Below are 13255 nucleotides of genomic sequence, written 5' to 3'. Positions count from 1 at the left end.
TGGTATACCTCTTTTTCACTGATACACATTCTTGTCTTTTTTTAACCTTTTGTAAGTAATACTCAACTAGTGTAAGCCTTTTCTTGTAAATTCTTGTCTTCATTTGTGGTATGTGAATTACCTTGTCCAGATCCACGCACAACTCTTTGAAGCAATGGCACTTTACTTTGTGTTTGACACTTAACTTGGCAAAACAATGTAAATACAACTTATGGTTTTCACACAATAGATTATTTTCATTTTCTCAAGCACACCAGAGTAACGTTTGTTGTAGATATGGTATTTGGCATTTTATTCTTACAACCCAAAGCATTTCTATCCCTTAAGCTTTTTGTTTGAAAAAGTTGTTGTGTTACCAATAGATTTCATTCATACATAAGAAAGAAAAGTAACATGTGTCTGACATGCCAACTGTCGTCACGTCATGTGGCTTTACTCTCAATCGTCAAGGAATTTACAGCCAATTTCATTTGACCTCATCAATACAACGTCAGGTAGTCACACATTGTTATCCATCACAAACAACAGACAGTCTCATTGAAAAGATACTGTCTCTGTAATCTAATCATGGCAGGTAGACTGGAAATGTGCTTCCCTCACTGAGTGGATGTATCTGTTTGAAAAGATACTGTCTCTGTAATCTAATCATGGCAGGTAGACTGGAAATGTGCTCCCCTCACTGAGTGGACGTATTTGTTTGAAAAGTTACTGTCTCTGTAATCTAATCATGGCAGGTAGACTGGAAATGTGCTCCCCTCACTGAGTTGATGTATTTGTTTGAAAAGATACTGTCTCTGTAATCTAATCATGGCAGGTAGACTGGAAATGTGCTTCCCTCACTGAGTGGATGTATCTGTTTGAAAAGCTACTGTCTCTGTAATCTAATCATGGCAGGTAGACTGGAAATGTGCTTCCCTCACTGAGTGGATGTATTTGTTTGAAAGATACTGTCTCTGTAATCTAATCATGGCAGGTAGACTGGAAATGTGTTCCCCTCACTGAGAGGATGTATTTGTTTGAAAAGATACTGTCTCTGTAATCTAATCATGGCAGGTAGACTGGAAATGTGCTTCCCTCTCTTAGAGGATGTATTTGTTTTCTCACAGCCTAAATAAAGTGTAACTGTTCCCTCAGACTGGATGAAATCTGTTCAGATTTATTCACATTCTTTACCTTGATGTGAGTAAATTTAGCTGTGCATAACATTGTCATTTATTTTTAAAGTTGTTCTCCTCTTGTTACAATGGGCGTCCAGCTTTAATATCTAATGCACCCTCTGCGGGCCTAATTTTGTAATTGTCACAGAATTTCTCCTATTAGACTTTCAGTTGTTTGCCTTTAGATAAAAAGATCATGGGTTCCCTCCTACACAATATGAGTATACCGCACACTGTATTGGCGAGGTCACATGAAATCGGCTGTATTTTACATATCTCTGTGTTTGGCAATACCTAGGTATGCATAGACATAATACACAAACTTGGAATCTCTGGCAGGTTTTTGTATCTTAACCTGTAGAGTGAAATCACCCAATACTTATGCAGGTAGAGACTTTCAATGATTTAGGTAACAGGGAACAGCCATCATTTTTGATCAGCTTTAGATGTTGACTCTAAAAAGACAGACCACAAATAAATGGCCAAATAGACTGGTTACTAGGTTGGTCTTATCGCAGACTGCTTTGTCATAGAAATGTATTCGACTGTAATGTTGTATGCAGGTTTTAACTTCCAACAACCTGTATTTACCTTTAGATATGAATTTTGTAGTATTTTGGTGTATAACACACAAAAATAATTTGAATATGTCAAAACCTCATATTTAGTTTCACCTAATGTAATATCCTGTACTACTCCTGTAAGGTGGTTATCTCTGTCTACTGTACTTTGAAATATTTTGTGTATTTTCTCCTTACCTTCATGTGGTAAACTTCCTATCAAATAGAATATGGATTTTTTTACTCATGTACACAAGTTTTAATCTGATCACCAATTGACAGAAATGTTCACTGTCAATCTGTGTTTTAGGACTTTGAAATACGAAACTGAGAAGTGTTGCAGTTTATATACCTTTGAAATGCGGTGAACTTTAAACTTTGCACAGACTACAAGACAGTAACAATAGTTCAAAAACTTTTGAAGATTTTTTTTTCTGTATTTCAACGGGAACTGAATGTCAAAAAACAAAGAAATAAGCAAAATATTAAAATTCCTTGAGCTGTAGCGTTTCAGTGTTCCTTGTTCATTCAATTGATCATTTATCAAAGTGATGGACAGTCAAACTGTCTGCAGCATAGTGCCAGCAACTGACAAAAATGGTGGCAAGGTGTTGCCTGTGTAGTTGCCCAGACAATTCAGTGGAAAAGTCTTTAGGCAATATAATATAGCACATGTCAAGTAGATCATCACAATAATTTAAGCAATAATGCACCCCCTCCCGGCTCATAATGGACGAAAGCAAACTTTGCACAACATAATGTACGAGGCGAAGCCGAGTACATTATGGAGTGCAAAGTTTGCTTGAGTCCATTATGGGCCGGGAGGGGGTGCATTATTGCTATTATTTTATAGTTTTGGCAATGCCAGTGAATTTGTAGTTGTAGAAAACGAAAAAAAAAGGAAATTTTAACTGAGTTTGAAGCCAGTGAGCGTCGTCCAGCATGATTGGCCCTGACTCTGTACATATTACATGCACTCCACACTGCACAGTGCACTGCACTGAACACGCACGTTCAGCACAAAAAATGACCAGCACTTTCACGGTTCATTTTGAATTGAAAAACGATGTATTTTCGAAGGAAATGAAAAGTAACTGCATCCCTACCGTCTATATCAAACTTGAAACATCACCTTTAAATATCATGCCATTCAAAAAATCGACACGGTGAAATGCCAGAGATGAAGAAAACGTTATGTTCACGCATCGACATCAGTATGATCAGCGAGCTGCATGCCATGGTATCAGCTGATCAATACGATCATTATTATGTCGCTAGTAGTACAGCATTCATTGCAAACGATATCAACAGAGTTCAACATTGTTATTCAAATGTTTATATTTCAATAATAACTGTGTCTATAAATTTAATTTTCGATGGCTTCTTGAGAAGAGCTATTTTATTTCGGCGAACGACAGAACTTGACGTAAACGGGTGCTTGAAAGGTACAGTTGACAAACATACTAGAGGGTTTCGGTACCGTCGCGATATCAAGAACAAGGCAAGGTAAAATCACAGACATGGAGAAAAAAACGATGAATGAAAGTTGTCTCCGATTACAGTCAGTGCATCAGAATCAGGTGGCCGAGATGTTAGATCAACGGAGAGTCTACGGTCGTCATGATTGTTGGTAGTAGCTGACCTTGGACCGAGACTTTGAATGGCTCCGTATTAATTTCCGTAGACACTTCCGGTTAAGGTTGATGACAGCAAGCTGCCGTTGTTGGCCTGTTTACGGCTGGTTCGAGTAGCCTCTTTCACGGCCCTTTCACGCTTGCATCGTTTACATGGCCACTGACATACATAATATGCCATGTGTCAAACCCAGTATCGTCAAGGAGTTTGCAAACGTACTGAGCTCTGTTTCACCTACAGTATACGGCAACGAAGCGAACCATGTTGTAAACAAACGTAGTAATACAACCGGCGTATCGGACGGGGACTGCATGCTGAGCGCCAGCCAGACAGACGGCAAGTGCGTGCGTGAGGACTCAAAAATGTAATAAATCGTACAGTAAGACATTATTATCAATATTGTGAACCATTGTCAAGATTTATAGTTTTGTGTATTACATGGTTTATCCGATATTTCCCCTCCTTTTAAATGCGCAGTCCTATTTTCGTTTTCAAAAAAAAACTTTCTCGCTGTGGGGCCGCAATGCTGAATAATGGAATACATTATCAGTAATAATGTATGGATATGACGTCACAAAATCCACTGGTATTGACAAAGCTATAATATAATCTCCAATACAGCGTTTATTCTTCCCTCTTTGTACAGTGTTGTAACGATTTTATATTCAGGCAGCTATGAATCTCAATGCAATCGTATCATGTTTACTTACCTCGGATTTTTTAAAGAGTAGTCAAGCTTTTCCTTTGAAGTGGGAGATTTATTTTCTATTTTGTGTACACCGGGTATTTCATCAAGCATGTCACCTGATTCTGATATGATGGGTGTGAATAGTGGTCTGAGCCCTTGTGATTCCTACATTGTATTGTCAAGAAAGATATTATCATAAAAATACAGGATTTCTTCAATAAAATAAAAGTTTGCATATGTTAACTCAGTGTCTCAGTAAGGTTTACTTCAGATACCGATAAATCAGTTTGAATTTGACGACAAAGTACTACATCTCCCGAAGACGTCGGCAAACATCGGTTAAAATATTTCCTGTCGTTCGTTGAGGGCGTAGTTTTGGTTTCTTCAATGCCATTCGCGTGCAATGCCATTTAGTATTTGCACACAAAACTAGTAGGCGAGCTTGTTTGCACACATCCGTCAACCATTAACTTTGCTACGCGCTGAATTATGAATATTATTTACAATGTGGTCGAAAATTTTGGCATAATCCGATATTTCTGTTAGGTGTTCTTAAGTTTACCTAAACCTGTGACATTTCAATGTCAGTCGTATTGATTTCGGTCGATCCATTCACAGGGCACGTTTACCACGAATTTCTCAAATTACGCAGCCTTGCTCAGCTACCATGACAACTTGTACCGACCCCAGCATCGCCGACCCTATTGACCCCAACGTCAGTTGTCTAGCCAATGAAAAATGGTTTGACTGCTTAACACAGGCGAGGCTGTAGTACCGGGTTCAACGATCGAACTACGTGTATTTCACTTCTAGTTCTGTTTCCATAGAAATAGGTGGAGGTAAACTTGTCCGCTTAAGGTGTGACCAAGGTCCACAGGGCGTTGGGCGAAATTCCGAAACCTGTTGATTCATATTACTTGTGCTCATTTACGTCACGGAGCTGCCGTGCAAGTGTTTCAAGTGAGGTCCGCCTTTGAGTCAGAAGCAACAGGTCCGTCGTGGTCGTGAAAGGTTTCTGTAATTGTGGACATATAAAGTTACTTCAACACCAAAGACACCAGAGCGTCGTCATGGCCGCCCGATACAATCCAGATGTAAGTAACAATAGTTTTGTATTATTGAACATTTCAACACTTTTTTTTTCAAAAATCGAATGTTCCGGGCATGTGATTTAGTTCCAAGATAGCAGGAACGCTCGCGTGGGCTACGTGAAGTCTCACACAGTGAGTGCCCTTTTAGTTTTAACGTGACGCAGAAAACCGATATGCGTCAGTTCATCTGACTTTGCCCACAGACGCTTGGCCCGTCGCTTCGCGAATCCCTATGTGATATGGATTCGCGACGCTACGGGCAAAGCGCCTGTGACTATAAAGTGCGTGATCACAATTTGTAGCGTTGTTCTTTTTGCCGACGGAACTGCCGAGTACAGTTACTTACATGCCAGATTCAATCTGATTTACTCACCAAGGCCTGCACTTGAAGGGCTTCTTTGAGACCATGAGGGATACTTGGCGTCCTACACATATATGTGATCTTCTATCGAAAGTTGGGAAGGGGCATGCACCTGTAAATTAACAGATATAAGTTCCATTGACCAAGTGGTTGTAAAGCTAGTTTTATTGGGCTGAACCATGGCCTTTTTGTCTCATATTGTCGTTCTACGCAGGGGCCAACTGTAAATCGGAACAGCTCGTGAAGTTTGACTACAACTCCTCCCCAACCCGGATTTGAAAAAAAAGGTGGTTCACATACTTCAAAATCCGGAGTAACCAAGAAATGGGTTCAAATTGGTGGCTTCTATTGTTACCCCATTCGTCTTCCTATTTCGTAGATGATAAATGAATTACGGGCAAGATTATAAAAATCACTTCACACAGCTTGCGTTCTATTCGCTAGTCCGCTGACATAGGGGAGTATGCCCTAAATCTAGTAAAAAACCCGTCTCAGAAATTTCGTTTTTTCCTGCAGCTGTATTTCGCAATAATCCTTCTCGTGTCTGAGGAATTCGTGGTATGTTTATGCTTGACTTTATTTCTAGGCGTGACTCTAATATCTGATGGTTGCATTTAGATTGCCATGATTAAAGCATTTACTCCAGGTAAAATCGACACGCCAGGGTAACGTGATAGTCTTTTTTATCAACGATCAATTAAGATTTCCGACCTGTATGCCTCGAGGCAAGGCTGGTGTAAACGTAAACACAGGTCAGCGTTTTACTCCGGTCGCCCATTTCAAAACTATATAAACACCCTTGTAAGGCCTAAGACGAATACGCAATGTTTAGCATATACCCTAACTTTACATCTGAAAATGTTAAAATTTAAAGTTGCACATGTGTTTTCCTGCAGATTTAGGAACCGAAACAACACTCCCTATCCACTCGATAGTCGAAAATTTGCATCATACATCTGATCCAAATTTCGTTCCGTTGACATCGTCATATCTATGTATTTCGTCTGCGCAATGTTTGCCTTTGGGAACATCGCACGTGTACTTCAAAATTTATCGTGTTTTTTGGTCACTTCCTATTCGATTACGTTATCCGAAAACCGATTTCTTGAACTCTGTCAGATTGGGACAAATTGTTACGATCCCACAAAAATATTGTAAGAAAGCAAAGGATATCAGTAATTTGATTGCACAGGGCGTGTTATTTTCGTCAGAGCAGATGTGCGTTTTCATAATGCCTTGCTTAAATTCGAGAGTCGTAAAGGGCCGCCATTTCCCACTTGAAAATTGATGGGTTTCGTACAGAAGGTTGGCGTCACATGACTACCCAGACATTCAGCATGGAGAAGCCCTTGACCTCTTCTACAGTCTACACTTATTCAAAAGAAGTCGATATCTTGTAAAGAGTCGACCCTAACTTGATATCAAATAGGGTTTCGACATTGCTCTCAGATACCAGTCTATTGTTGAGATAAGATACCAGCATCCTTGCTTTGGTTCACTGTATTGTTGACTTTCCGGGTCTTTCAAACGACACTCTTTTAAATTTAGAGTTATGATTACAAACTTCAAAAGGCCAAAATGGCCAGTACGCAAGAGTTTCTCACGACAACCAGTAAAATGTCAACGATGTATGAAATATCCCAAATAATTTGCCATTCTCTCTGAACGATTTCAGCCCGTACATGTTGGAGTCTCGTAATTCACATTTTATTCCATGGTCTGTCATTTTACAATCCGTAATCTGACTTTGCTGTTTCAGTAACAGAGAGAATGTTGACCATTATAATTATCACTACAATATTCGTAACACTCGATTCATCGTCATGAACGATTTGTGTGGAAAATATCGTCAAAATTCATCATGACGTCATTTGCGATAAATAAAATATTACCGCCCAGCTGATATCTGTACGAGTGACAAATAAGTCATATCACTAGGCAATGATGAAGGTGCGACGTCACAGTAAGGGAAGGTCGCATTAACTGCAGTTGTTTTATGTGGTCGACATGGTAATGAAGGGTTGAACAGCTTTGGTCTAAATCCGGGACTGAATCTGAATCCAGGAAGCTGCGCCGTTACAGTTGTTTGCCTACTACAGACAGCCATAGCGCAAATATGCTTTATGATAAATCATACCGAATCTGTCTGTTGACGACTAAATTTAACCGTTGGATCAACATTTCAAAGTTATGACCAGATCCGCGAGTCGAATGAGTTTGCTCCGTAACACTGGGGTGAGTGACGTTTCTTCCGAGGCAGACGACAAAATCAACTACTTGAAAAACTGCACAGTCATGCAAATCGCACTTGCCAACTACTGACAGTCGATCACCATCTTTTATCGTCGTTGATGTCGTCATCGGCATCACTGTAATATGAAGCCACATTGAGCAAAAGATTTGTAGGGATAGGACGGTCCTCGGGCACAGATATTAGGTCTCTTTACACTATTTGTCTTGACTGCAGCTTATGTAGACCCAGCTTGAAACCCGTGGAATAAACGAAGTTTTCACCGGTTCCCATAGTACCCTGTACCATAGCACAATTCACGACACGAATTTACAATAGCACTATATTCACAGTATTCTGTTACGATAGCACAAATCGCATTTTTCTGTTACCAAAGCACAATTCACAGCACTCTTGCACAATAATAGCACAACGAATAGCACAAAAAATATTATCTCAGTGACTTTCGTAACTGTATGCTAGACATATACGCGTAATGGTCTGATGATTGACGTGGTTTTACACTAACTTTAAGGTTAAATATACCAGTCTCTGCGTGTCCATGCTTTCATTTCCTCATTCCACTATAACCACGCTGTATCTGCAGAAAGAACCATTTCCCCCCACATTTTGCCTATTTTCCTCCCACGAAGCAAGTCTTGTGTCAGAAAAAAATCGTTTTCAAACAGTTAAAGCAAAACTTCCAATAACAAGAAAGTGAAAGTGAAATTTAGACGCATTTGGGAGTCAGGGTAACCTTATTCTCATTGTAATGACGGCATCAGCACCTGTAAAATTTCCCCTTTCTCATATCAGTCCGGGTCATCTCTCAACAATCTAACGATCACCTTGTAAAAACCATTCACTGCTTACTTAGTTGATAAACAGATTTCTTTACATAGAATAATTTCTTGTTGAGGATGTTGGGTAGTTCTCACGTAGTTATAATCCTCGATGCACAATGTCGTTAAAACGTGAAGTAATTTCAGTGTAATTTGAAATACGCTGGTTCTGGATGACACACATCCACCGTGGTACGCTCCTGTCGTAGGTGCCCTGTCACCGCTCTGTCAGAGGAAGTTTCAAAGGTCAGGGCAACACGGTATCAAATCGAATATCGTTTGACCTAAATCGGATCAAGTTACAATAAGTGGAGTGTCCATACCTAATCACGAACGACTTTTGATATCTAACGTGAAAAGAGTCGAAATGAAAACAGTTTAATTCCAGCGAATGCTCCGAGTCATTTTTAAGTCGTTTTTGCTAAAATGACTGCATTATACTGAGCGCAACTTTTGGTCTGAGCTAGATTGTTATGATGCCCTTAATCAAGCGAGTGAGATTTCTGTGGGCATAAAAGGTCAGTTACCTTCATCATTGTTATTTGAACGTGTTCATGACTGCACAGCGAAAACTGCTGAACTGTAAAAAAGAGCAACTGAGCGTCAGCCACGGTTGAACAATGACGTTTCCTGTTACGTCACATTCTTTCTGGAAGGGTCTGCGTTTAATAATGCTCTGCGAATTCTCAAGGGCGTCAACACAGTCCACAGTACATATAGGTTGGCTCAAGGAAACGGTGTTGTGAATCAGATTTTCAATGAAACACCGATTCTTCGAATTGCGATTCATAATCTCTGTTTGATGAAAGTCAATCAAACCCAGGAACACACAATATAAATTCCATGTGCTACTCGCTGAGGATAACAGTTACGCGGTTACGGGTTGAAATATTATGATATACAATGCATACCAATCGGGCAACAATACGTAAACGGAAAGAAATTCGATGATATAAAATGCGTTTCGTTTAGACAACAAGACATCTAAACGAATGCTAAAAAGACCAGCACAGTTGTATGTAAATCACCACAAAGTGAGTTTCACCACTGAAATTGAATGAGATTATTAATAGTGGAAAACATTTCAGTATCATGTTGATATACTATTCAATCTTTGGATTTGTTTTCCCCAACACGTGATAAGTCGGTGATTGTAGCTTCTTTCTGGTCCACAGATCCTATTTCTTCTTTGATAATAGTAGATCTATTCAGACAATTTCAGGACTAGCACTGGTCCCAGAAAGACCCATTCTACCACAAAAACTAAAGCTGACATATAGAACAACGACATATTACGCCATAGACAAGCTGGCGTCATTTCGGCGACTGAAATTTGACATAAAGTCACAGGTTGATCCGTATCAGGTTGCGGACGGACTAGTGCCTAAATCCAGCAACCACCTGTTGATCTCCACCGCCGATCTTACATTTTTACTCATTTTGAACTCGATACACAAACCATCTGTTATTAAATCGCAATCTCCAGTTTTACATATAGTCATATCCTTCGTTGGAATGAGAACTTTCCATTTTTTGCGATATAGCTTTGATCCTTACACGTTACCATGAGTTTTACCAGACAACGTAATCAGTCGATGATTTATTACAACACGCAGACAATATGCCACAGCCGCCTTCAAGATTCCTTGTCTTAAATGGCACATATTTACCGGCCGTTGATTGGCTCTCGTCCAAAGTCACACGTCACGTCCCGACCAATGTGAATTTGAATTTACTGGATTAATAAAAATAATGGTTTGAAGCAGCGTTTGCGTGTGCTGATGTCTGGGAAATGCAATATTCGCTATAAGAATTCAAACAAGTATTGCCCAGCCTAGGCACTGACTCACACAGTAACCTCTCTGCAGGCCAGTTCAGAAATAGTTATTTGAAATTAATTGAGTATAATATTTTTATCCATTTACAGAAAGTTTCTAAGCGTATACTTGTCCACTTCCTATCTTATATATAGCCTCTTGTGTTCGCCGGCCAAGACTTCGCTTACGAACAGTACGTTTTTCTTTTTTTGCAATAACAGTTTTGTTGGTAGGCCCTTGGACATGGGTCAACGCGCTGCCTGAACTAACATCATCGTGGGCTTCGTGTTGAGTCACGAATGATAAATAATTACAAAAGTATGAATTGAGTCATTTTTGTATCGTCAACATCGCATAACACGGTATTTTATTCGTTAATGGATAATATTCATGAATAGAGATAATAGAAAACTTTGACAATGTCTAGCATACCTACAGATGATCGACCTTCTTTAGATCTTGTAGAGATTGGCAGAAGAATTCTACTTGATTGATCAAGATTACTCAATAGTCGGGTTAAGTTATTTTATCGCGATATGCCCCAAGTGGGCTTGGTATCAAACGCTTCATTGCATTCAAATTAGATAAGTCTATGTCACTGCATCAATAAATTGAATAAAATCTGGATTTAGAGACCCAATAGAGAACAAATTGTGCAAAAAAAATGTATCTCATCTCCGGCAATCATTTTTATTAATCATTGACTGACATAGTGCATTACTGGAGGATCTTGGATTGTTTGCAGTCATTCTGAGTGATCTTATAATATTCCGTTATCTCTAGCTATTTAACAGGTCAGCCAATCTCACTCGAATACGAATAAACTGTTCGACAGCATTGCTATTATTTCTCGTGCGAAACTCGGTATGATGTTTTATAAGTGCATTTTGGTTGGTGCGATTTAAACCAAGACTACTTCTGCAGTCATGAAAAGGGTAGAGGTAAATTATTTAAATCATTATGCCAGTGACGCAGAGTGAAAAGTGAAAATAAACGACAAAATCTTTTTTCAAGCAAGCAAGCAAACAAGCAAGCAAACTTGGCAAACTTGTTTCTTTGTTCGGAGCTTATGCTCACTGTGAACACAGTTAGCGGATGCTCATCTAAAGTCATATTGCATTGGCACTCGTACCAGGCGCCAAATGTGAAATAATTTTTTACACATTAGAAGAAACATATTCATACGAAAAGGGTGTATTTGCATGCATTTATCAATAAAAAACTACTATAGCATAAGTATAAATAAATCAATACAGACATAAGTAAATACATATATGAGTGAAAAACATACATATATGTGAACCAATTCACACAAGACCTATGAAGACAGACATATACATACATACGTGCATACGTACGTGCATACATACATACATACATACGTACGTGCATACATACATACATACATACATACATACATACATACATACATACATACATACATACATACATACATACATACATACATACATACATACATGCACTCACGCACGCACGCACATACATACATACATACATACATACATACATACATACATACATACATACATACATACATACATACACAAGCCCATATGCACTCATGCACGCACGCACGCACATACATACATACATACATACATAGCCCATATGCACTCATGTACGCACGCACGCACATACACACAAACCCACACACTCATATACATACATACATACATACATACATACATACACTACATACATACATACATATATACATACATACATATACACACATACAGGATCGAAAAGTTTACATGAGGGGAACGAAGTACGCTTGCGTATATCCACTCGCACACACACACACTGCTACTCGGAAAAGTTTACATGAGGGGGAACGAAATACGCATGCGTATATCTACTCGCACACACACACACTGCTCTGAAAAGTTTACATGAGGGGGAACGAAATACGCATGCGTATATCTACTCGCACACACACACACACACTGATCCACGCCGCCCTGGAAGATATCCTATAATGCATTGCTGTAAGCCCAACGCCTAAACCGGAAATAGGCTCATTTGGCGTCAAGACACCAAGGCGAGCGGACCGGCCTCGCTCATCCAATCTTGCCGCATATGGCAAGCAATTGCGATAATGACGAATGCTTTATTTCCAAAAATCAGTAAATGGCATGCTTTATCCATCCGTACTTCAGTGAGACACGTTCCCCAGTCAGTAAATGACAATGGGGCCGGGGTACCCAGGCCTCCCACAAGTATCAGAGTGTTCACAGCCCCGTGGATAGCTGTGATATCGCAGCGGTACTCGTGGCGAACGCGATCGAGTCATTGGGGTCATCGCCACAGGGACTGTGGCGATGACCCCAAACCAATGACCCGAGCGCGTTCGACACGCCACAAGTACCGCTGCGATATCACAGCTACCCCGTGGATTGTTGTAGCGAAGCCAGCAGTTTCTCTCACAGAAACAAGTTGCATAATGTACTCAGTAAAACGTTGTCAGGTACATGTAACATGAAAACTGACTGAGGTCGAAGTGACTAAGTCACCGGGATTGATTTGACCACAAACAACGACAAGAGGGTGTGAATTACTTGGGTCGAAACGGACAGGGGTCGAGGTGACCTGCTGCCCCGGTCCTCAACTGCAGGCCTGACGGCCTGGCTATGTTTACATAAGGCGTCCACATTTTAGAAAATCACTAAAAGTAGGCAGAAAAAGAAAGCCCCATTACGTGAAAACGCTAGGGGTCGATAGGGTCGGATGACAGTTTGACACATTTCGTACCATTAAGAGTCGAATGATACTACATTGACCGGGTTGACCATATGACTTTCATCAAAAAACGTCCGGGGAAAAGTGAATACATTTGATGTTTGACCAAACTTT

The 13255-nt window shown here is 39.9% G+C and overlaps 1 protein-coding gene across 1 annotated transcript in view; it reads left to right on the top strand.

Moving 5' to 3' along the window:
* The first annotated feature begins 4774 nt into the window (after positions 1–4774).
* LOC139134893 (uncharacterized) overlaps positions 4775–13255 on the top strand; it is a 28440-nt gene continuing 19959 nt past the window's right edge. Inside the window, exon 1 of the mRNA XM_070701976.1 lies at positions 4775–5134. Within this exon, the coding sequence (XP_070558077.1) occupies positions 5111–5134 (24 nt within the window). The 5' untranslated portion in view covers positions 4775–5110. The remainder of the gene's footprint in view (positions 5135–13255) is intronic.

The sequence above is a fragment of the Ptychodera flava genome, chromosome 6, assembly GCF_041260155.1.
Source record: "Ptychodera flava strain L36383 chromosome 6, AS_Pfla_20210202, whole genome shotgun sequence".
In the NCBI taxonomy this organism is placed as follows: domain Eukaryota; kingdom Metazoa; phylum Hemichordata; class Enteropneusta; family Ptychoderidae; genus Ptychodera; species Ptychodera flava.
Note: the sequence above shows the minus strand (reverse complement) of the source record. Positions and strands in the feature narration are given on the sequence as shown.